At 34.9% G+C, this 26,966-nt stretch overlaps 1 protein-coding gene across 1 annotated transcript; it reads left to right on the forward strand.

Annotated features, from left to right (window-relative positions):
* Nucleotides 1–355: 355 nt before the first annotated feature.
* Nucleotides 356–21,714, forward strand: LOC134534079 (RING-type E3 ubiquitin-protein ligase PPIL2). The gene is made up of 11 exons (XM_063372110.1): nt 356–547; nt 1,633–1,843; nt 3,891–4,034; nt 6,865–7,030; nt 7,743–7,876; nt 11,080–11,203; nt 11,290–11,438; nt 13,611–13,762; nt 13,904–14,093; nt 15,696–15,847; nt 21,324–21,714. Exons 1-11 carry the CDS (start codon nt 516–518, stop codon nt 21,403–21,405), a joined length of 1,536 nt encoding a protein of 511 aa, XP_063228180.1. The 5' UTR covers nt 356–515; the 3' UTR covers nt 21,406–21,714.
* Nucleotides 21,715–26,966: the final 5,252 nt, after the last annotated feature.

A 26,966-nucleotide genomic window follows, 5' to 3' on the forward strand; every position in this document is an offset into this window, starting at 1 on the left:
TTTTGTAACTGAAATTAATATTATATTGGATTCCACAGCGTCACATTAATTAAAACTCCCTAAAAAATTGCTGTAAATTACCCATTTTATGCTTTTTGGGTACATTTTTCACGGAAAGAACCATTGGACTTCCTATATCTTCCAAAGGAACACAAACAGGATTTCTGTAATAGTTAATAAATTAGAGAAGTTCGGGGATACAATTGTCTGCGAACTTTTGAAAAGTCACTGTTTTAATAATAAATTGAATAGATGTTATGACTATAATTTGGAAAGAGCTTATTTATTTATTTATTTATTTATTTATTTATTTATTTATTTATTTATTTATTTATTTATTTATTTTTATTGCATTAAGTTTGTTCAATTGTTTTGGCTTCACTTTCACTAGAATTGTCCGATATCTTTGCATTGTTTGCTGTTTGTAAACAACCTACTTCTTGACATCTCCAGTCTTTAATCATATAGCTGTTTGTTTTTTTAATTGTGGACTTTATTAAGTAGAACATTTCAAAATGGGTAAACGACAACATCAAAAGGATAAAATGTACTTTTAATTTTATTTACTTTTTGTCCCTAAATCACATGAGTAGCTACACACTATTATATTAGATTTAGGTTATTGCTTTGTTGATTTGAAACTGCTGTTACAGTCATGAGTTCATTTACTTTAGGAGCGCGTGCCATTTCAGTTACTGTGTAATTACATGAGATCGTCACTGAGTATTTATTTAAATATATTATTTTTGTGATTGTGTTTGAATCAACAAAGTAATGAATGCAAAGACCCTGCATATGAAATGTGCTCTTTGCAGTTCGAGTGCATGTGCCTAGACTGTCCCGATTGGCTGTGCATTTTTGATAATGTCACTAACTTGCAGCGGTTTTAATAGTGAGTGAAGTATGAACTCAATTCTTGATAGCATTTTGACCTCAACTACAATCACATGATCTTTCCCAGTTAACTGTAGTAACTGCTGCTATCACTTATCTGTTTGAATTTCTACCGGCACTTTGTCACTGGCCAATAATTTCTAGCAGAAACCAATTGTAGTAAAAACTTTTCAATGTGCCAAGGTCGTGTCCCAATACAAGAGAGTGATCACTCACTACACTCTTCTGGCACACTCAAGATCACTCTGCACAGAACTGAAACTTTAAAACTTGAATGACCCCTCGGGGAAACTGCATGTAAAATCAGTCTTTTTGGTTTAATATACCAGCTGACCACAAAATATCAGTAAGGTATCACTCATATACTTGTACTTAATATTTACTGCCCAATCATTTAGAACTATAAAATTTATCTAAAATGGGAAGTTTGTAACTGAAAGTTATTTCAGGTCCTTCATTTGCTTATTTCATGTTAAAAATAGCAACCTTTAAATTCTTTTTTGTTTAATTTTGATTAATTACATAATTTTGAATAATAATTACTTTTAAACAGGCTATTTCAACACATTTATAACATCTTAAAAAGTTCTTACTAAAAATTATTAAATATATTATTTTTTGTTATTACTTTAGTTCTATTTAGTTATAAGGTTATTATTTTGTGGGAAGAGATCACCTCCAACACCCCTGCCGTAGGACCGCCACTGACCGCATTGCCTGGAACTGTGACCTCTGCAGGTACCTCACGTACACCGAGTGGACCACGCTCTACGGAGGCAAGAGAGCCGGCCCGGAAACGACCGCCTTCAGGAGGCTGCCGTATGACCACTGCTGCCTGTGCCTCCAGCCGTTTGAGATCCCGTACTGCGACAAGGCCGGCAACATATTCGAGCTGGAAGCGGTCCTCGCGTACATCAAGAAGTTCAAGAGCAACCCAGTGACTGGAGAGGTAGCGGGACCCGAGTGCTTGTGTTCCTTGTCTCCATCGGCCGAAAATTAACAAGTATATTATGAATCTGCAAAAATGCTGATTCATCTAAATATTGCCAAAATCTGTTTTTGTCTATTGGTATTGACACAGCTCTACTTCTGAATTTACAATTATTATTAATATCATTGTTTTGTTTTTTATATTTGAAAATTTGAAAAATAAAAAACTAAAGGCTATACACCAGGGAATTAATTGTATATATCCCTAAAGTATGATTACAATATTTTTATAGTTCTCTTTTAATGTGTGCTGCTGGCAGTTCTATGCTTCAAATGTTGATTTTATAGTTTTTAATAACTTGTTTGATAATGTAAACAAATAAAAATACTTTAGTTTTACGCAGCTTAGACATGTGGGTCAAAATAATGGAGTTGGAAAATTTCAATGCCTGTATTATTAAAAGTTATTCTCCGAGGTTTTTTTCCAGATTTAACACAAAAAAGATTCCGTAAATCAAAGATGGATGCGGCAATACATGCACATCTTGTGGAGCCATGGCTGCAGTGTTAATCATGAATTGTTGCAGTTACAAGCGTGGGAAATAAGCATGAGAAAATTATATTGTGGATGTTATGAAAACCTGTACGCTAGGTCACTGTCATTCACAGTGCCGATGGAGAGCAAATTATACTCAACACTGCTCAAGATAAGATTGAAAAAACCGTAGACACAAAAATTCTAGCTAGTGCTTTTTTTTTTTTTTTTTTCCGGTGTCCCTTCCCCCAGCTGAAGGCCAGCCAGTCACGTCATGGGCGGGCAGAAAGTGGTGTACCAGCAGGTGAAACAAACATGGCACAGACTTAGCTTTCTGACACGGTAATAGGAGCAAAAAAAAGGAGGGATGCAATCTTGTTTTTTGCAGCTTCAGAATATAACAAACTAATAATGAAACTAAATTTAAACACAGATTCCGAAACCCGGATCATCCGGGACTGGATAATTGAGAGTTTACTGTTCATCTTGCAGATGTACAGTTAGGTATAGGTACATCATTTTGGGAACACCCATATTAGTCTGAGAACATTCCCGAAATGACCGTTTCTGGCTTTGGTTTTTTGTCACTATGTCAAACTAAGTATTTTTGAGTTTATGTTGAAGTCACTTCAACTCTTTATCATAACATTGACAAATAATTTTATTTTAACCTAAACACCTTCTACAACAGCCTGCTCAGAATGATGCTGAATTTTTGTACGCTATTCATGCATCAAAGTTAAACTTATTACTTACCACTTTAATTTAATTATTAATCCAGAAAAACCTTTAAATGCCATTAACCCATTCAAAAACACTGAAAAGACCACTTGCAGCGGCATATGGCACGTTCAATGAAACACATTTTTATATTTTATGGTTGCGTTTTTGATTGACAAATTCTTCCTAAGACAACTTACTAATTAAAAAGAAATAATTTTTTTGTCTCAATTTTTTGTAAAGCATGTAAGAATCCTTAAAGCAAACTGGGTCTAGGTGATGTTCAGAATATAGTTACTTAAATTTATTTGTTTTTAATGTGTTTCTTCGCCACGTGAATTTCCCTCAATGAATTCTAGAAGCATTCCCGAAATGATTTTTCAGGGATGTTAGATGAAATAAAAATAAACTAAGAGCGGTTTGAATTGAGATGACTATTGATTAAACTAATCAGTAAACAGTAAGAAAACTTTAATTTATTGTAGCTTTAATTAAGAAAATTCTCTCCAAATCAAATTCTTTACCTCCATGATTTTGACCCATATATTATTTCTTGAAAACCAACATGAAATGAGGCCCTAAGATATAGCAGTGACTAATTGAATGAGGGGAAATGAGTGTAAACCGAGAAAACCTGCCTAACTGCAACATCCAATAAGTTTGACAGCAGTCGCTATTGAACTTGGGTTTACCTTTGGGAGAGGTGAGTGATCTAACAATCTAACCCATACAATGCCATTACCCCAGTAAAATTATTTGCTTGCTGTTATATTATGCTTTACTTCAATTGTATCAATTTTTTTTCTTTCAGCCTCTTGATGCAAAGTCACTCATAAAGCTGACATTTCACAAGAATGCGAAGGAAGAACATCACTGTCCAGTTTTGTTCAAGACATTCACCAAACACTCACACATAGTTGCCATAGCCACTACTGGAAATGTTTTTTCTTATGAGGTTAGTCCTTCCTCATGCTCTTACCTTTATTCATATTAATCTTACTTTAAGATACCATTACCTTGGTTAATGTTGTTGCTAGAAGAATAGATTACATAATAAATTAATAATTTATTTACATTTTTGTGTAAAAATTTCAATGCTTGAAATTTTTAACTCCTGCTGAAATTTTTAATGAGTTTTGAATAAAATATTAATTTTTATGCATTTTAAAATAGGAAACAATTTTTTTTTATGATGAAAAGTGTTTTGTTCATTGGTTTCCCAAAACCAAATGTATTGTAACTTGCAAACTCATGTTGAAATTAAGGCTGTCTGGCTTGCCAAACAGCATGCAGAGTTCTGGGTATTAACTGGTGTTTCTAGGTGTGAACAGTTTTGTAGATACGAGCAGGGAGCATTCATCGTTATTATTTCACCATTAGATGATATGGTCAGAGCTTGATGTCTCACGGAGGAATGTTACCAATGCAGAGACTGAACGCCATTTTGGTGCTTAGCGTACGATGTAAGAGCCAGTCTTGCCCATTGAGCTGAAGCGTCCTGCCAGGTAGCTATTTTAAATATGAACCAGCTTAGCTAATAATAAAAAAAGAGCGCATTGAACTCAGTACACATGATAGAAGTGAAACTTCTTTGGCAATTCGAACCTTGACTTGTAAGTATATCGTGTGGGGTAAAACAGCAGAGAAATATAGAAAAAAGAAAAAGAAGACAATTTTCTAAATAATTATGAATTACTCCAAATTATTACTCATTTAAAAATAACTGCTAAGGATATCAGTAGTTATAGATCAATCAATATTTATTAATATACTCACTGTTGAAATATTCACACCGTAAAGAAAAACACGCCAAAGTTTTGAACGAAATATGAAATTCATAACTGGTAGCTTTATCTATGTGGGAAATGCAGGGACTGCCCCAACAGCGCTCTCTACGCTGCTGGTTGAACAAGAAGGGACACGAGTGCTCTGGTAGCAAATATAACATTCAAGGCACTCACAGCTGACTGTATAGGATACCTATATCTATTTTCTGAAACAAGTGCGTGTGCACACTCTGTGTCGTATCCTTTCTTTCATATATCTCTCTCTCTATCCCTCTGTTGAATTTTTTTTGGGCAGGGATGAATCATTGCACAAAGAAGAGAACAAAAATGGCCCAGCTACGTATATAGCATAGTTCTCTCTTTATGTCTCTGTGGCCAAGTACCTAATCTCCGTCCTTTTTGCATTAGAAACATTTCACAACAATGTTTCATTAAAATTTGGCCTTAAAATTTTACTATCATCAAGTCCAGTGAAGTTTCACTTCAATTAAATATCTAAACATTTGAGTACAAAACATTAGGTTAAAAGTAACAATGTTTCCTCTTCGCTCCCCAATTCTCCTTGTGAATTCATACCAGCTGTACAGCTAAAAAATAAATAGTAGTCTGACAAGTTTAACCTGAGTTTATACCTATGAGTTTTTTTGAATGAAAGTAACACTATATATTTTTTATCACATTTTATGTTTCTTATTCTCTTGAACAGCATTCAGTTTTAGGCAACACTCAAATCATTCTTAAAGTTTTAAACAAATTTTGGTTCTAAATTATTAATTTTTCAAACTTTAATAGCTTCCTAAAAACTTTTATTTTTACATTTTTGATGGACTTAAATACGTATATATAAAATAATGGATTTACTAATTTATGACCAATTATAAATTTAACTTCTTTGTTGTGTTAATTGAGGTTTGTAAAAATTGAACTGTGCTACATGAGATACTTGGCAAAATGTAACCATGGTAATCCTAATATGTACTATGAAGACAAGTTTCATAATACAGTAAAGGCTGTTTATTTCGGCATGTTCGGGACATTGGCCATAGTTTTAACATAAATACCAAAGAATAATTAATATGCTGTACAAGAAAACAATTTGCCTTTATTGAAACGAAACTGACAGTCACGATAAACACTGAGCAAACTAAGCGTGGCCAGCGCAGTGGTGTAACTTGGTGTTCAAGGTCAGGAAATGCTGAATCCACCCAAAAAAAAAAATCAAAACACGAGTGGCATTACAGAATGCTGAATTAAGGCTCCTGCCGACCTGGGCACACTCACAGTGTGTAGAGCTTCAGAAGATACCACTTAATTTGAAAACTGCTCAAGATATCTGAGCGGTTTGTTTACCAAAAGCATTTAAGGATAAGCGGGGGCAGATGTGTAGTGATGTTCCAGTATTTAATTTTTAAACAGTATTTTTAGAAGTGAAAAGGGTTAAAACTCATGTTTTCAGAAAAAAATTTATGTATGAAACATCATGTACAGATTCTCGAAAGCACTCAAGGGACTTGCATTGCACCTTTATCTTCATTTTTCCGTCACATGATGTTATGGTTACTGCTCAAATGTCATAAGTAGGTAGTTTCCCTATGCACGACAAGAAGACTGTGCCAGTTCAGAGCCTTGCACTTATACTGCGCTAGAGTAGAAGCATCAGTGTGTGTCACACTTAAAATCCCACCTCTCTAACACAAATATACCCCTGACTAGATGGACCCCTTAATGAGCCATTGACACCTCAGAAAAATTTATCTCCATATTAATACATCATACTGTTGGAGTAGCAAAAAGGAGTTAACTAAAATAGCTTCAAATATCTTAACATTCTGGTTCTTGGACTACTTAAGACATAGAACCACAATTCCTGATTTGCTGACAATATTGCTTTCAAGTCTGCTAGTCAAAGTTTAACCGTGTTCATGTTGTGTCAGAGAAACTGATTCATAATATTTGTATGTGTACACGTATTATGCAGCTTGAAATTCTATTTTGCAGGCTGTGGAGCAGTTAAATATTAAGACTAAAAACTGGAAGGATTTGTTAAATGATGTTCCTTTCGAAAGGAAGGACATCATTACAATTCAAGACCCAAAAAATGTAGAGAAATTTAACCTTTCAAAGTTTCATCATGTGAAGAACAACATCCGAGTGGAAGACGATGGTATAGTGTTTAAATTTTAAATTACGTAAGCATTGAGCTTTCAGTAGTGTAAGATTTCAAGAAGTTAGTATTTCACTCAGTTGTGTTGGATTTCATAGAGGAAAGGATATAATTTTGGTTAATGGCTTTTTTGTGAATAATACAATTTTACTATGTTTAACAGCATTTTGACCAAGCCATTTGCTTTATTTATGTAGATTGCTGTGGTTTTTTTTATATTTTTTGTATGGAAGATTACTTGCTGTTATCATAATTTTGTACCATTATATCATATTATTAATATTAATATTACTGTTAAATATTGTTACTAATGTAAAAAAAAATACTTTAGAGCAGTGTTCATAACATACTCTATATTGCTATAGACAAAAATAATTAATTGTTCACTGTTAATTAAAAAGCACTAATCAAATACAGTATTTATTAAATCCTCTCACAGGATAGCTGAATTTGCCCAGAATAGTCGGTTCTTTCTTGAGAACTATATGTGTAAAAATAACTTCATCATTGTGTAAAATCAGAAGCAGCTTTATAATAATTTCATTTTTACAGTATGAAAATAGTTATTTCTTTTTTGATAAAAGTTTTATTTTGTGATTTGATTATTTGGCTTGTTGCTATAAACTGAGAGGAATTGCATTAATAAGAATCATGTGAATTCCATTTGACTTTCTGTTTCTAACTTTGGATGTTGTTGTTGTTATGTTTGCAGTCATTGATGACTCATCAGCGAACTTGAAGACCATATCGGTGGAAACGCGGGACATACTGGATGAGTTGAATAGAGAATACAAAGCTTCTGAAAAAAAGGTTGAACAGAAACTGGTTGCTGACAAATTCAATGCTGTGAGTAATTGTTTGGATTCCATGTTAATAGTAAACGACAATGCCCATGAAGTTCCAGGAATGCGACACTCTTATTGGATAGGCATGTCTGTATCAGAATTAATTGCGTGATCAGATGTACAGATGAGAAGTCTACCCAACCTGGATCACACATCTATATGTTTTAGACATATCCTCTAGTTTCCCAACACCAGTCTTTAATGTCAGTTTCGGTATTGAAATTATCTCTCCATTTGTATTTGGTCACTCCCAGTTAAATTTTTACACTACACATTGAACAATAGTAGAAAATATCGAGGGTATAATAAATGAAAAGAAATTTCATAATCATAGACAGGTTCAAGTTAGTAACATGTTTTCAGGTACCACTGTCAGTGGGCAGTACAGTACCCTCATTCTATGGATCAGAACAGTCTGTAATCCATAGAGGCATGATTTTATGGTTTTATTTTTAAGCTGATTTTGTTTCTGAAACAGGATATTTCGTTTTTTTATTTTATTATTCATAAAGATAGCATATTATTCCACAAATAAGGCTCGTAAATGTTCCGTGGTACTTATTTCACCAAACTGTGTCATTATGACTGATGCATGATGCACTTATATATTAATTACAATATAATAATTTTTAATAAGTATGTCTTAACTAATCAGAGCAATAAAAATAAATCAGACAGTATTTGCGACTGTTTCAAAATGTATCAACGTTGCAATAGAAAAATGAGCTAATAATGTAATAACAGCATAAAATTCAATAAATAAAATAGGTGCACAATAGAAGTTATACTTACTTGGCATAATAAAAAAACTGACTTTAATTTTGTATGCAAATAATTAATAGAAATAAAATAATAAAAGAACTGGAGTGATATATATATGCGGTTAGTAAAGTATAAATTCAATGAAATTTAAAAAAAATGGAATAAATACTTAATATTCAATATTAATATTAAGATGTATATAAAATTAATTATTTAATTTAGTAAAATAATGTAGATAAATTGTAATTAATAAAGAACATCAAATATATAAAATGTTTATTCTAATTTATTCATTTTAATTATTTATTACATAATGTAATAATTTACTATGTATAATGTAAGGAAATTATACATATGGAAACATAATCTTACTAATATAAATACACTTGAAAAAGTTTATAAACACAATATCTATCACTAGTATTCACAATAAATAAATATTTTCAATTATATGGACCAATTCAATATTAATTCAATATCAATCATTAAAGTTATGATTTAAAAGCATATATGTTATTTTTATTTGTGTGGAGCCTTTTTTTCATCCTGTCAATTTTTTTGCATTGTAAAAATTCATTCTCGTTTTTTTTTTTTCGTAACGCACCTACAGAATTAAACATTATCCAATCAATATATCACTCAAATTTGGTATAAACTTTATGCTTAATTAATTACATTCATTGAATTTAATTTATTAAAATTGTGATTTAAATTTTTTTTTTAAATGCTTATATTTTTATGATTTTTAGCTGCATTTGGGTGCTTTGTGGTGTATTAACTTACATGTTAGTGTTATACCGTGTATTGAATTGCTTTGCAGTGTTATTTCAGTTTTACAGCAATCACCATCCCTAGTAATGCAGCATTAGTCGAGCGCTAGCTTTCAGATTTTTTCAGTTAGATTCCGGGTGTTGACTTTGGCCCCACCAGATCACATTTCTTCTCTGCCAGATTTTTGAGTTTCACTCAGAATTTATCTCTATGGTCAGTTTTCAGTTCAGTACTGTGTCTCCTGTTTTCAAGCAGGTTGCTGTTTACTTTCTCACATTTAGTATTTCTGTTAAAACTCTAATGATGTTTGATAATCCTCCATGACTGTGGTCTGCATTAAAGACCTTGCACAATATTAAAACTTTGCCCTTATGTCACCAATAGTGGATAGTAAAAAGCATATTTGTGATATTTTTTCACATTATTTTTATACCTAAACTTTTGTGCAGTCAAATTAAAGATGTTTGTAGTATAGAAAAAAAATAGATTGTAAGAAAATATTTTTTTATAAGTTAATGAAAAATTAAAAAAAAAAAAAAAAAATCTAACACACAACAATGCCTTAGGATCAATAAATATCAGTATGATAACATTATTTTTAAAGTGTCCAATCTCTTTGTGAATCATTTATTTTTTTTTGTAAAAGATATACATGTTTTCCTTGTGTTACAGCAGTTGCTTCTGAATATTCAATAAAACAAACACAATTACTCTTTCTGGTTTGGGTGATTGTAAATTTCAAACTTGGGTTTTACAAAATCCCTTCCACATAAGCTTTTTTAAAAATACTTTTGACAGTAGATAAATTGCATTGCTGGCCTGCATTGTATAAACGTTTTCAGGCCAATTTACAGCAATGATGTGCAATTTGCATTTCATACAATGTAATATAAAAGTGATTTTTCTTCAGGGAAAAAAATTCTATGGTCCTATTGGGGTAAAACTGTAGTTTTGAAAAAACAAAACCAGAATTCTTAAATTGGCTGCAAGTAAAGCTAAGCAGAGATGTGGCATTACATAGGATCCTACATTTAATATCTGTTTTAACATTGTACAGGATTCATATGCCTTCTTTATATCCTCTTAATTTGTGTGTAATTGAATAAAGCCCTTAAAAACCTTAAATTGCACTGACTGATTGTTAGAAAGTAATGGATAAATGAGTGTATTTGAAAGTTTTATTGTTTCAAACTTGGAAGCAAACAACGCTTCATGCATACTAGTACATTTGGCAAATTTTGGTTCATGTGACTATATTTATGTATAAAAAGTTTTCTATTTTTTTTTTTGTATTTTGTATTTCACCTTTAAAAAAATGTTTTTTTTTCTCTGTCTTACTTTGAACTCATGAGGTAAATGCAATGTGTGCCCAAATTAAATTTTAGGACTTAAAATTTCAGATAGACACTATGCTTGGGTTAGATATAAGTTCCAGATATGATTCTGAACAGTAAAGGCTTATCTGTAAGTGTTGACTAATTAAAGATTTTTTTTGTGCATTATCTATTATAATTGGTAATTTCTTGAGGTATTATAAATAGTTTTCTACCTCATGGTAGTGGCAAAAGCGATGAAGGAGATGGGTCCTTAAAAACTCCTTGATTTTGGATAGCACAAGAGGGTATGACCCATGTTTTAAGCATACCCGAATTGGTATATGTTTGTCCGTAGGCACATTATTCAACGGGGGAAGTAGCTGCGGGCTTCACTTCCACCACCTTGGTGCCCCAGACGACTCACGAGGCGGCCATAGTGGAGGAAGACTTGGTCCGCTATGAGAGAGTGAAGAAGAAAGGTAGTGCCGCGCGCGCGCCGAGCTGGGCGCTGGTCAGAGTGCTTCGTGACGTCCTGGGTGGACCTGATACCTCCTCGTGTTCCCAGGTTACGTGCGTCTGGTGACCAACATGGGACCGTTGAACTTGGAGCTGTTCTGCGACGTGCTGCCTAAAACATGCGAGAACTTCCTCAAGCTCGCGGAGAAAGGTTACTATGACGGCACAAAATTCCATCGTTCCATAAGGAATTTCATGGTGGGTGTTGATTTATATTAATTATGTATGTGATTATTTGTGTTTTTCGAACAGGAAAATACGTAGATAAGTCATAAATAACTATATGATAAGTGATTTTGAAGATTAGTCATTCTGAAACTTAAATGAATACTGTAGAGCTTTGTTATTGTATATAAAACAGAGAATTTAATTTTTATATATGTTGAATCCTGGGAAAGAACATATGTACTAAGTATTAATTTTTTTAGTAATGTAAAGTGCAGAAAATAAATACATTTGCCCCTCGAAGTAACGCTTTAATTTGTTCCAGAAAAACAGAGCGCTAATAAAATACTTTTTTTTCCCACAAGAGAGTACGTTAATCAAATTAATTTGTTTTCCAATCAGGTATGTGCTTGCTGACAAATATTTTAATCAGGATGCAACTCCCATTAAAATCAATTTACATTTACAGTACTATTGAATGTCTCTCTAAATACTTTTGAAGTACATTTAAATAATTATGTTGGGTAATATTTTGAGATTACACAACCTAAAATAAAATTAAAAACTTTGTGGACCACATTTTTCACATAATAGGACTCAAGCATAACATTTCTAAGTGTTATAAAATTTCTGAGTTATAAAATAATAATGTTATTAATTTAGGAGACATATCACAATTCTATTAAGATTTAAAAATTCATTAACTAAATGTTTTCTATTCTTAAAAAAGTTATTTAACCTGTTAATGAAATTACGACTCTGTTGTTCACTAAATGTGTATCTGCCATAATTTGCCACTAGCACATCCTAGTAGGCTCGAGGTAAATTAGCACTGGAAGCTTTGAGCTGTACTCTCCAGAGATGCTGCTATTGTACGGAATGGCATAATATAAACTTTGGCTGAACACTCGGGCCATCTTGAGATAAATACACAATGAAGTGAATAGCTATAAAGGAAAAAGCAAGATATTGTTTGTTAATTTGTTACATTATTAATTTATTGCATTGTATTTAATGCTACAGAAGGGCTCTTGCCATTGTGTGTACACCAAAAAATAAAAATATTTGTTAAAGAAAAAAGTGTGACTTCAATTAATGCCGTAATTTATTGGCGTTATTACTCCAAAACTGCGCAGATCTAACAGTGTTACTTTGAGGGGTGGGAGTAATTATTTAGAGTTTTGAAATCTTCATCCAAAATTCTCAAGATAATTTTTTTTAATTTATGAATTACCCAGTTTTATAACTGCAAGTATATTTTATGGATCAGTTCCAGGAGTCACTTATTTTTTAAAGAGGTTTAACCTTTAGGGTCACATTATATTTGGGACCATTTTGCATTTTAGGTTGTTTTTTATTCTCGAAGCACGGAATGACAACTTAATGAAAACAGAATGATTTGGTGTTTTACACTGATTTAATGCTCCAATCACAAAAAAAAACAGAAATTAATACTTCCAACATCTGTGGTGTCGTTAAGCACACTGACTCCACAGTACGTGCTCAGAGGGCTCCTTGCAGCCTGATGCAGAAGCTCTACTACCTGCTGCTCTCCGCAGGTCCCGATCGCTCTCTTCAGTTGAGCCGAATGCGAGCTAATTCTACAGCGTCAGTGATGGGAAGTCTAGACACCACAAAGTTGCTGTTATGTAAACGTTATTGTAGCAGGTTAGAACAGTTGCTTTACATTTGAAGCTGTATTAAATTGAGGTCATCATAAATTTGAGTTTGTCTTAAATTAAATTTATTTTTAAATTGCAGGTTGTTTAAATACAAATTCATTTTAAATTGAGGTAGTAATAGTACTGACATTTGAAAATCATAATTATAAAAAAAAAGTAACATATATTCACATTATTATGATAACAGAATGATGCATTACTGCTTAATATAAAAGTTGTTATTTTGTCTTGAAGAAATTGTATGCACAACATTATAAAACACTATTTTTTTTAAGACCAGTAGCTGTACTACACATAGAGGTTATAAAATTGTTTAGTTTTTGAAGATTTTTGAATATCATCATTTCTGAAAGGGGTTGTGAACTGTAATACAAAAAATCATATTGCACATAATAGTAGATACTTGATGATGTTCAAATAATGATAATTTTTTATGAATTACTTTTTTGAGGTCATTGGCTGATTCACAGGCATTGACATCTTTACATATTCATTTTCAAGAGTAACTTATGTTTGATTTAAGATCCAAGGTGGTGACCCTACAGGCACCGGTGAAGGTGGAGAGTCCATATGGGGCAAGCCATTCGAGGACGACTTTAAACCAAACTTAACTCACACCGGACGAGGCGTACTTTCAATGGCAAACTCCGGTCCCAACACCAACAAGTCGCAGTTGTAAGTTCACGGTTCGAGACCACGGCATGCTGAAATAACTGCCTAGCTTCCTTAATGCATTGACTATTCCTGTGGAAAAACTAGGGTTTGGTGCGTTGCAGTGTGCTTTCTCGTCACGCTGTTTGTCTCGTGTTCCCTCAGCTTCATCACGTTCCGGTCGTGCCGCCACCTGGACGGCAAGCACACTGTGTTTGGACGAGTGGTGGGGGGCCTGGACACTCTCACGACTCTGGAGCGAGTCGAGACGGACAACAAGGACAGGCCCATAGAGGACATCGTGGTGGAGCGAGCCCAGGTGTTTGTGGATCCCTTCCAGGAGGCAGACGAACAGGTTTGCATGAGCGACAAGTGTCCGTGTCAGGGAAGATCGTTTGAAATTACAGTCTTATGATATGGGATTTTCTACAATTATAATAAACATTTCTATTAAATTTGCAAGAGCCACGATTGTGGTATACATTGTCACCAGAAAAAGCAAATATGTATGTATATTACATAAATTTGTAAGAAAAAAGTAGTTAAATGTGATTTTGTAGAGTAGTTAGTAGATATAACGTAAGTTCTTTTATTGGAATGAGTTACTCTTGTTTATCTATATGTGCGGAATACATTTTTACTTGATGTAGCTGTAGTTATTTATGCAACCTGTAAATCATAAAAAAAATTGGTTGTCTGTAAAGTAGGTTTACGGACGATAGTTTGTGACAACATCATAACAAAACATTGATGAAATTATTGATCCAGAAGAAAAGGAAATATCATATTCGGCCTGAGACTGAGCCATAATAGGTTTTTGCAACCAAACCATTTAGGAATTAAAAATACATATTATATTCTTTGAGGAAGAATTTTTTTTTTAATTTTTCTAACTTTTGTATGATAACATCTACCTCTGCATACTTTTAGGAATAAAATTGAATCATTTTTATTGAATTATCACTATTTGTTATGGATACAAAGGAGGGAAATGAAATGTACAATTTAATTAATAAATTTACTTTTATTTGCATTCATTAATTCAAATATATTTATTACTTTAGAAATGTGTGCGCTGTATTTATTTTTACAAGTACAAAAAAAAATGCACAACTGCCGGGATTTGAACCGACAACCTTTGAATAAGAAGTTTGCGACGCTGACCACGCAACCATGAGGCCATTCTTGAAAGTTCATAGTTTCAGATGTGAAATAAACTTTATAAACATTTTGTTCACGGTAGGGGAATAATACTATTTCGTTTTTATAACACGATTTTATAAAAAATACACATCCCAAATACACCAAACTTATTTATAATGTGTTACAATATTTTTTAAAACATTGTGCAAAAGATCCCGGGTGTAATTTGAGTTATTATGTGTAACTGTAAAACACCATTGTTGGTTCAAAACGTATTTGAATATTCAACATTACTTTTAAATAACCGTACCAATTGTACTGAAAATCGGCGGACGATCGTTAAATTACATAATATTAATAATTCAAACGACAAAAATATGATTGGAACAACCATCGATTTGACTTTTCAATTGAGTGGAAGAGAGATGCCACGCATGCGTAAAATGAGCAAACAGGACACATCCGTAGTGGGACATCCGTAGTGGGACACTTTTTCGTGCGTGCAGCCGGCGTTCATCGATTTATTAGACATCACGTCAAAAAATTAAATACAATGCTAAGGTCCTGAATTTTTTAAACAAAATACCTACTTAATGTAGGTAATAGAAAGTTAAACCATATGTGCATCTAACCAGTTGTTAATTACCATCCACAGAGTGGGTTGCAATGCAAGTCAGGGAGCTCATATTTGTTCGTTTGCAACGAGGAAAGTTTAGTATATTGGGAAATCGTATAGAAATGTTAATCTCTGTAGACCAATGTACTCGTACTGGCGTGACTGGCAGGCTGTGGATGCGATGTGTGCACTGTGCAGTTGGCCGTGGAAAGAGCGGAAGAAATCAAGCGCAAGCAGCAGGAGGCGGAGGCAGCGGCCGCTAACAAACGGCCCGTGACTGCCCGCGGAGGGAAGCTGACAGTGTTCAGGAAGGGCGTCGGCAAATACATCAACATGGCAGAAGAGCTGAAGTATGTATGATTCAGCCTATCTTAGCAACCATATTTCACTATGTACTAATAACAATTGGCAAATTTTTTTTGTCTAGTTCAATTTTAAAAATTCTCTGTTACAACACTTGAAAAAATGATGGTGATAGTTACTTGTTATTGATTTATCATGTAATTCACCCATATTTGTAATACATGAGTTAAATACTAAATATTAAAGTGGTGCTGATACAGATCGGCAGAAGCCGATTTTGCTCATATTTAATTGAATTGGCGTTTCTGCCTATTCACAATACACTTGTTAATTTTCGGTTGATAGTACTGAAAAATAAAAGGGTCTGCCATAACCTAAAAATGTATGAGTACCCTTTTCACTTTTCGTAGTACGGTAAGTCCCGAAAACTTGGCCTAATGTGGACTGAAGGGTGGCAGAGTTTGTGAAAATGCCGGGTTATGGGGAATGGCTTTAAAAAAGAGTAAATAAAGAGAAAATACAGTAATGTTTGCCTGAGAATACAACAGAGAATAAACTGCCCAAATACCATTAAACAAAGGAAAATTACATACTTTTTGAAGGTATAGAGCCTTTACTACATGAAAAGGAAAATTAATGAATACACAGTGTACAGTAATTTACCTGATAAGACAGACCTTAGAAAAATACTTTATGAAGGTATAAAGCTGTGTATACTGAAAATTAACCAGCCGACTTTGCAAAAACTAGCTACTTTTTTTAAAGAAATGTTTAATATCCTATTGTCTTCCGCACTGCACTCTGCATTTTGCTGCTTCATCACAAAGACGACGAAGGAACAGTAAGTCCATTACTGACACATCTTGTTCAAAATTCTGAAGGGTGGTTTTGACAGCCTTTAGTCCCTCACTTTGTGATATTTTAGGAGCTTGTACGGTGGAGTCCTCAACTTCAACGTTTTCATAATTTTCCGTCATTTTTTCAACAACTGTGACAGCAGCAATAATTTATGTCTGCATCGGACATAATGTCTTCCTCGGTATCATTCTGGAACCACTGTTCTGACGTCATTTTCATCGGCTTCTGCACGTTCAGGAACTCTTTTCAGGAGGTCAAGTAAGTTTACATTTTCTGCATCATGATGTTCAACGAACTCATTTCCTTCGTGATCAAGGAGTTTTTGCCAGGAATGAACTACAGTAAAACCCCTTATTTGCACTTTTCAAGGAACCCCAAGGAAAAAGTGTAAATTGCGGGAAAGTGTAAATTGTGGGAAAGCACTTTTATTGGCAGTTAATGCTAAATTTTAGCTTAAAAAAATGTATCAGCATTTACTGGTGCTACAAGACAAACAATAGTTGTTTACAACACATTAAAGTACTAACAGGAATATTCAGTTCCTTGGCCAAAACCACTCGGGTACCCACATGCTTGTCAAACTTCTCAATAATTTTAATTTTATCTTCAATAGATAAAGTATTTCGTGGAACTTTATACCTATCCATCTTCAATCAAAATCTTGCCATAAATAATATTGTGAACGATAAAAAAACACGTGCTAACCAAAACGGACGTTGACTAATGTAAACAATGAAAGCCATCATAGATATGTACTGTACATAATGCAGCACTACTAAATATACGTACTGTGTATGAGCGCTTTCCGGTAGTATCGATAGCTCAGCGCTTCGGACTATGCTCTGCTACGAGAGTGCTCTATGACACCATAAATAAAACCGTTTGTGGTTTGCTACGAAAGTTCTCTATGGCAGCAAAGATTAAAACGTTAGTAGAGGAGAGGCACCATAGAACTTGTCGATACATCAAAACGAAAGGTTACAGACAATAGGCGAACTACTTCAAACTTTTCACATCTATGACTAACGTGACGAGTATTTACATTTTTACCGTTTTTTGAAACGTACATTCCGGGTTTTTTGGTTACGTAGCGGTGTAATTTCAGGGAAAATGCAACACGAAAGTTAATGTACAATAAAACGGACCTACATAAAATGACGTTATTTGCGGGAAAACGTCAATAACGAGAACGTAAATACGAGGTTTTACTGTAGTTTTAATGAGTAACTCGTGACACCCATCCAGCAACATCCAAGAGGTTTATTTTTTTTAAGTTCTGGATAAGACCTTGACCATCATCTTTTGCAGAAATAAGGGAGGATAACAGCTTGTGCCTATATCTTCTCTTGAGACTAACCAAAATTCCTTGGTCCATTGACTGGCATAACTCTGTGACATTGGTTGGTAAAAACATTGCTCGTATGTCCCCATTTTTTAACTCTTCAATGTCTAGGTGCGTAGATGCGTTGTCCAAAATCAGAATAGCCTTCTTTGGCAGGTTTTTAGATTTTTAAAACAGGTCAACCGATGAAACAAATACTTCATGGAACCATTCTTTGAAAATTGCACAGCTCATCCAGGCATGTGACTGGTTTCGGTACCAAACTGAAAGTTTATCCATTTCGATATGCTTAAACACATGTGGTTTCTCTGATTTTCCTGAGACCAAGTTTTAATTTGTGCTCACCTGTTGCATTAGTGAATGCTAGGATTGTTACCCTTTCCTCACTCTTTTTAAAACCTGGGGCTGAAAGCAAGACTTTTCGCTGATAACAGTTTGTAATTCAACCCTTTTATCACAATTGTAGAATTGCTCTCCAGTCAATTTATTAAAGTTTTCTTTAAACTGAGACATACCCTCCATGTCCCCAGATAGTTTTTCCCCACAAATGCAAAGCTGCCAGACTCAGCGTTTCTTCCAGTGATCAAGCCAGCCAATGCTTGGAACAAATTTAGGATCTATGTCTTTTAAAATTCTTCATAAAATTTCAATCTTGCGAGATTGGCCCATTAATTGGCGTGCTCTTCTCTCTTGTTTGGCGAAACCAAATGTAAAGTGCTTCATTTACCTAATTAAAGTCACTTTCCTTTAAACTTTTCCTTTACTTTAAAATTTCCCCAACTTTCATCACCTGTAATGACTTTGGTCAAAAAGTTTGGATCACTTTCAATATCTTTCATGTCCTGGCTCAAATTATATCGAATGTTTTTTTGATCCTGTTTGAGAAGGCGAAGAACAAATTTAGTGGGAACACATCTAATTTGCAAATCCTATCAAAATACGCTGACATGAGCTGCAACTCATTTCTGTCTCTTCTGAAATTTCGTAGATAGTGAAACAATGATTCTCATTGGTTTTTTAGCTGATTTTTTCAACTTTTTCAACTTTTTGAGATTTTGAAGGGTGCCCAGAACGATAATGGTCTTCAACACTCATCTCACCTCATTTAAAGCACCCAAACCACTCAAAAACTTCTGTGCGGCTCATAGTATCCTCCTTGAAAGCCTGTTGTAGCATTTGGTAAGCTTTCATTGCCGATTTTCAAGCAGGAAACAATATTTCAAACATAATCTTTGTTCTTTTAAATCTGCCAAATGTAACGACACACCTGCAGCACACGTGCGGGCCGGCCTTGTTGCGACATCAGCGCAACAGCGGCGTCAGCGCAAATACTGGAACAGCGCTTCGGAACGAGGCTGGCCACCGTTGCAAAAAGCGAACGGGATGGATAGGGGGTAGGAAAGAGTACTGTCGACGATGCAGCGGACCTAAGGTATCAAATACGGCAGCCACACCCGAAAGGGGGCTTTTTGGGGGTGGCCGTGCCGAGACGGAGCCCGGTGCGCGTTGCGTGTCTCTCGCCGCCGCTTCCCGCCTCGTCGAGAGGTGTGCCGCGAGCGCGTAACAAGAGAACAGAGGTAAGAGACTTACAGGTGTAATAGCGAGGCACGTAGATTAACTTAGGTATATTTTATAGATTTAAATCAATGGGTGACGGCGTTGACAATTGTGATAGATAGTAGTAAATTGAAGTGGAAGTAAAGTTAATATCAAGACCTTATTTTATAACCCCTTATTTCCTTCAAGCCCCATTTAAAAAAAAAAAAAGTAATAAGACCTTCAATTAGAAAACTCGACATAACAATAACAACTTCGCGGACGGAACACGAGAACAGTAAGAGAAAAAACAATACTTCAATCAAATGTTTACCTACAAACTGATGCCAGCTGTTTAGTGAACATATCTATTAACCCCATCTAGCTGGAGAACTCTCTACTATGTCTACGAATGGCAGTGCACTCTTAGTCCGGTTTTTTTTGGTACCTCTCGTATACAGCGAAACCCCTTATTTACGTTTTCCCGTTATTTGCACTATATTCTTCAGGTCCCGTTTAGTTCCCATTTTGTCCAATACAATACTTTCACGTGAATTACGTCTCAAAAATCGAATCCATCCCGCTATTTACGTCACGTAACAACCAGAAAAAACCAGAAAAAGGCCTAAAAACATAGTGAAAAACGTAACTTTTATAGTCTGCAATGAACATTTTAAATCGCAAAATATACATATTTTATAACATGAAAAGTTACTTTTATTTCTAAACATGTAATAATTTAAGTCTAGGCATGTAAAAGTCTGAGTAATTATAGCAGGAGACAATCTAAAATGCACGAGGGAAAAACGTAAACTCACGAATGTATTTGTATAAACGTGGCTGCTTGTAAGTTCTGATACTGTATTTATGTCACAACTTAGCCGAAATACTGGTACGAGACATGAACTTCACAAGATAAAATGAGCGGAGTCTTGGTAACTGTTTTATACGTATTTTATAATTTCGGAAGTATTGTACAGTTGACGCATATTTTTTAAACTAACCATTTATTTCTGGGGATCGTAAATCATTTATTATTGGTATCAAGACATCATGATAAACGTAAACTTGAACATGTCACGGCAGCGAGAAAACTGGTGCGCATACCAATAAACTGGTATTAGAACTGGACAAAACTGGTACACGGGAGGTGGAGCTCGTATTTTTTTCCGCTAAGCTCGCATCTATTGGCTGGCTGCTGATGGAAGGTCATGAGTCTGGGCGGAGCATAGAGTGAGTTATACTGCGCATGCGCGGCTATGCCGCGCCGTATAAACAGCTGACCGAGTACAATGACCTTTCTCCGCGTACGGCGCGCTATTGATGGTTAATTTCCATCAATTTGCGGACTTTTTTCTTTTTAATTTTTTACTGTGACGCAATGTGTATGTAGCCCGTATTTGTTATAAACGCTGTAAGTTGCAACTGAATTTATAATTTGGAGAGGCTTGAACAGCCAAAAAAGCAAGCAGAAGAAAATTTCCGATTTTTTTGTTAGGAAGTAATCAGAATAAACATTTTGACTTTCATTCTTTTTTATTTTTGTCAAATGTGGTAATAATTGATTAAATACTAAAGTAAAATTTGTTGTTAGTGTGTTTGTACCTGCATTATAGTATGTTCTATTAAACAAAAGGAAAAAAAAAAACACTAAATAATGTAAGCTGTACTAATTTTTATACTTTTCCCTTTATTTACACTTTCCCGCTTTTTACACTTTTTTTAATTTAAAATTTTAAAATTTATTTGTTTTAACACCCGTTGCAATTTTTGTTTTTGTGTTTCAGACCCGACAGTTCGTCTGGCAGTCCAATACCCAAGAAGAAAAAAGCACCTGGTTATCAGTTTGGAAATTTCAGCAACTGGTAGAACTTGTAATGTTTTTCATTGGAGAAACACGGATGCCAACATTTTTGATGGACACATTGAGATTAACTTTTGTTTAGACAATTTTTTGATTAATGTGTGGATCCGTGGTGCTACCACGAGGCCTGAAAAAGAACATATTTTTTTCAGTGTGTCTGTATGGGTATGCAGTCATGGATACCTCGTAGTATGGCTACATGAATGTTGATGTTGTTCAAGATAATGTAAAGTGTACATATAAGATATAAGTATGCAATTTTTTAGATGACTAAAATTTGTTCATTAAAGTTAATAATAAATTCTTTAGTTTAATTATTGTTTTAGTACACAATGAAGAACACAATCAAAAATTAACTTGCATGCTCCCATCCATGACATTGGTTTGCCACCCTCCTATCTCCCTCTTTGGGTGGTGTGGAAAGTAGTGCTGCCCCGTCAAAGGGCAGCTGGGTGGCTCGGCTTATAGAGTGAGGTTCCTCTGGTGACCGGCCTGGTGGGAGCACGGGCCGGGCAGAAGTTCTCTGCTCGGGCCACGGCTCACGGTGCTTACAGGGCACTTCTCCGTAGGTGGAGGGTCGCGGCTCCTGGGGTCGCTTGCGTGGCCGTGTGGTTCTTAGTCTGCACGCGAGCAGCCAGGGCTGGGAGGGCTTCCCACCTCTTTACTCCCCTCCCCATCCTATTTTGTCGTTGGGCATAATCCTGGCGGGGCAGGAGCGAGGAGGAGGTGGTGGCTGCTGGTGTCCGGCCGACCAGGCCTGTGGTAGTGCAGAGTGCAGTGGTTGCGTTCCTGACCTATCTCTCCGTCCTCAGACGTGACGTGTTTTCCCGGCAGGCCAATGTTGCAGAGTACTTCCAGTCCTGCCCGAGTGTTCGGGACGCTGCAGCTATGGGCGGCGGATCCACAGTGGGTTGTTTTCCGGCAGCCCAATGTTGCGGGGTACTCCAGCCACTGAGAAACCACCCGACGGCTGTGTCTGAAAAAAATGGGGCAAGATGCAAGGGATAAACTCAGGCCAACAAGCCGTGTTACCTGTCCCTTCCCTCGGGGTCGGCGGGGCGATGGCGATGGGCCTTGGTGGGTGAGGTAGACTTAAAAGTAGATAGTAAAAGAGGTAATTCCCTACTGAATAGAGAAGGCATGAAGTCCATGGCAATACACCTGATTTTCGTTAAAAGGATTGCCCTAAAGTGCCCGAACTGGCCCTAACTCATGACCGGGTGACATCGGTGGTGGCAGAGGTGTCTAGGCAGCAGGAGCAACGAGAACACAAGTGGTGCTTGTAAGGCTTGCTGCCCCAGGAACACTCAGAATACACAGCCAGAATGTGGCGAAGAAGGGATAAAGGGCTTCGGTGGTGGGTAGACTCGACCCAACCTTATTTCAAAGGCTGTGGAGTAGTAGTGAGCAGCTGGCAGTGTGGCAGTTCTACGTAGGACATTGCAGGGGGGGAACTGATGTCGGTGCTTTTAAAATCAATTGCATTACTTTAATTTTTATCTTAGAATTCAAATAGGATAGTGTCCATAGAGATCATGATATTGAATGTCTCAGTGATATAAATAAAATAATAAGCAGTGAAATGTAATTCAGATAGTACATGTACATTTCTGTAAGAATGTTTTCATTGTGTTAACTCCTAATTATTTTACACAATTATCTACATTTTGTATTTTTATTTGTTAGGTTGTTGATTTCATGGTAAATTATAGTAAGTAGGTTGGTAGTTTTTTACTTCAAACTGTTTCCTTTGTTTATATATTTGCTTTTTTATACATATCCCTGCTAGAAATAATATTTGTTAAGCCATGTCAGAGGCAATGTACCTAAATTCATAGGTTTTTCTTGGAATTATTTTCATATTAAATTTGTAAATATTATTTACTTAATATGTTATGTTTTCATGGACAAGCATAAACAGGAGTTCTGGTTATAATTATTTTGGTATTAATTTTTGGTCATTACTTACCTACACTTATAGGTCTCAGTTAAGGATGCACTACTAGTTCTAAGCTATCGTTTGTGTACAACTGGCCTCCCAGATGTTGCAAAGCTGCAACGATGGCATTATCAGTGGAGTGTTCGATGCTTCAACTGCTGAAGCACACTCCTAAGATTGCTCATGTATTGCAAACCTTAAATTATTTGTGAATACTTAAATGTTTATATTTTGAACAGAACTATCCATCTAAAATGTGTCATCATGTGAAAAAATGTTATTTAAAACATACTGAAAATGTTTTTCAAATATTATCACTTTTTTTATTCCTAGTAACTTGAGAATATTTGGAGGTGGTTTGGAGACCTAAGTAAACAAATAAAATGAAATCACATTAAAATTTCTCTCCAATCAATTAATTATTAAACATTTGAAAAACATTCATTATGCTTCATGTACAGTTAACTAACTCCCACAGCAATATAAATAATTACCGTATTTACTCGCATATAGGTCGCCATCGCAGATAGGTCGCAACCATAATTTGAGGTCTTGAATTTGGTATTTAAGATTTCCCCCATATAGGTCGCACCGGTAATTCATTACCGCGCCGTGCGCCGTGCGCGGAGAAATGTCATTGTACCCGATCAGCTGCTGTTAGGACGCGACTGCTGGCTCTCTTTGTTCACTGAGCTGCGCATGCGCAGTATAACTCACTCAACGCCCCGCCCAGACTCGTGACCTTGCATCAGCAGCCAGCCAATAGATGCGAGCTTAGCGGAAAATATATAAGCTCCACCTCCCGTGTACCAGTTTTGTCCAGTTCTAATACCATTTTATTGGTATACGCACCAGTTTTCTCGCTGCCGTGACATGTTCAAGTGTACGTTAATCTTGATGTCTTGATACCAATAATTAATTAATTACGATCCTCAGAAATAAATTGTTAGTTTAAAAAATATGCGTCAACTGTACAATACTTCCGAAATTATAAAATATGTATAAAACAGTTACCAAGACTCCGCTCATTTTATCTTGTGAAGTTTGTCTCGTACCAGTATTTCGGCTAAGTTGTGACATAAATACTGTATCAGAAATTAACAATCAGCCACGTTCATACATTCGTGAGTTTACGTTTTTCCCTCGTGCGTTTTAGATTGTCTCCTGCTATAATTACTCGGACTTTTACACGCCTAGGCTTAAATTATTACATGTTTAGAAATAAAAGCAACTTTTCATGTTATAAAATATGTATATTTTGCGATTTAAAATGTTCATTGCCAACTATAAACGTTAACGTTTTTCACAATGTTTTTAGTGTTTTTAGGCCTACTAGCTAATCCTATTTACTCTTATTAAAGTACCCACGGTATTTTCTGGTTGTTTATGGTTGTTACGTGACGTAAATAGCGGGATGGATTCGATTTTTGAGTCGTAATTTGCGTGAAAGTTTTGTATTGGACTAAATGGGAACTAAACGGGACCTGAAGAATATAGTGCAAATAACGGGAAAACGTAAATAACGGTAACGTAAATAAGGGTTTTCGCTGTATGTGTACATTGTAAATAAATTTGCCTATACCTATATAAACTTCTTTTTCACATTTTAAAGCAAAATATTACAAACAAATTTCCTCAAAAATTTAAAAAAAATTTTCTTCACATATAGGTCGCACTTCATTTTCCCCCCACCAAATCTGGTAAAATTGCCGCGACCTATATGCGAGTAAATACGGTAATTACAGTATTTTATAGGTCTGATGATAATACTGTTTAACTTTGAAAAATTTATTTCAGCCTTTGTATTAAGAGCATTTATATATTTATATTTTGAAAGATGGTTTCTCAATGTTTTGGTATCAACAGTCATAGTCATTGCCAACATTAGAGATTATCGGCTAATAGTATCAGAAATTTTTTCTAATGGCCAAAGTTGTGGAAGAGTCCTAACCAACCAGAAGATATTTTATGGATGGACACAAGATTTAACGGTTTTATTTTAAGTCCAATTTCATTTTGGAAACAGAGGATTTTGGTGTTATTGTTTTTATTTTTTTAAAGCTGTTTTGTACTACTTAATCCACTAAAATAGTGTTAAATTGATATGCTGCATTATTTAATAAAATAATTTGTAATAAATTTATCTAAACCATATATTCAGAACAATAAAAAATAAATTAGCAAGCATTTGTGGTTTAAAAGTTATTCAATAGTAGATGCACAATAATAAAAATTAAATTAATTTTTCTGATCCATGAATTTTGGTACAATATTTTGTCCGGAAATAATGGCATGCCTTGAATGTCAAACATTAAAAGATTTTTTTTTTTATGTTTTGATTTAAGTTTTGGTTAAATACTACTTAATTCCATGATATAACTTGCATTTCGGAGCTATAATATGGTGTATTAACTTGCATTTCGGTGTTATGAATGTTTTGACATTCTGTTTGGTGTTATTTCAGTTTTACCGCAGTTCACCAAATAATATTGTCCTTATTTGTGGATTATCATTTATAGCTGTGATTGAATGAAGGGTTTCATATATTATCTTAAAACCATCTCTGTGCTATGAGACTTGACATTGTCCACACCCTGCACTTTAGCCTGATGCTTATCATGCTTCTGAGGTGTGGACCAATACAATTCCTCCCAATGATGGCACATTCCCCCTAAAACCAACAATTGTTCCCTCCATACAGCTACTCACCTAGGACTTTGAATTTAATAGTGTCCAACTGGGTGGTGCAGGGGTTCCGCCCCAGGAAATTTTTTAAAATGGTTTGTCAGAATGTGTTTTGATGCAAATTACACTAAAATATTTAGCAAAATCAGGCACTTTAGGGGCACTTTAATTAATTTAAATAAAATAGGAAATAGGCCTAATACCAAATATAGGGTCAAATATCTACCACAAGCCTATGGAAATTCATTTTGTACAAACACGTATGTAAAATTTGCAACTGATCAATTTTTTTAGATTTTTTTATTAATTTATGTTTTCTTTAAATTCCCAACAAAAGTTTTCTTAATGGTGCAACTTGTGTCATACATCCTTTCTGTGGGCGTCCCTGTGCGTGTGTGTGTGTACGTGTGTAGCCAATCAAACACATTGCACTATTAACTCCTGAGGGTTGGCAGCAGTGTATGTGTATAAGCTATTATTTATTGTGTTCTGTGTTATCAAATTCTTTAGGGCAATGCTTCTTATATATTATCGTCATTGTTTGTGTTTAATCTATTTTGATATTATATGACTAGTGACCCAGTTTGTTGTCTGTGTTGTCACCGCTAATATATTGTACTCTTTTCTTCGTGTGTTGGCCATGTGCTGTTCTCACCTGCTATGGTGCTGACGAGGGTGGGAGTCCATTTGTTTGCAGTGATAACCTTGTGTTTGTCTTGTATATTTGTAGTGTCCACCATCGAAGTCTATCGACTGTCTGTGCTTATGTCACAATTTTAAATTTAAAAAAATAAAAAAATAATTTTAAAAACTAGCACAGGACCTGGCTACAATAATAAATAAACTTAACCCATTCCTTGTTTGCTTTAGCCTTCAAAAAATTAATGTTTCTGTAGTTGGTAGTGTATAATTATAAGGAAAATATTAGTACAAAACTAGAAA

This window comes from Bacillus rossius, chromosome 1 (assembly GCF_032445375.1).
Source record: "Bacillus rossius redtenbacheri isolate Brsri chromosome 1, Brsri_v3, whole genome shotgun sequence".
NCBI classification, from domain to species: Eukaryota; Metazoa; Arthropoda; class Insecta; order Phasmatodea; family Bacillidae; genus Bacillus; species Bacillus rossius.

Coding starts and splice junctions, on each gene's coding strand:
- LOC134534079 (XM_063372110.1), top strand. CDS start 516: ATGGGTAAACGACAACATCAAAAGGATAAAAT. Junction 11,439..13,610: donor GTTCCATAAGGAATTTCATG/GTGGGTGTTGAT, acceptor GTTTGATTTAAG/ATCCAAGGTGGTGACCCTAC. Junction 14,094..15,695: donor TCCAGGAGGCAGACGAACAG/GTTTGCATGAGC, acceptor TGCACTGTGCAG/TTGGCCGTGGAAAGAGCGGA.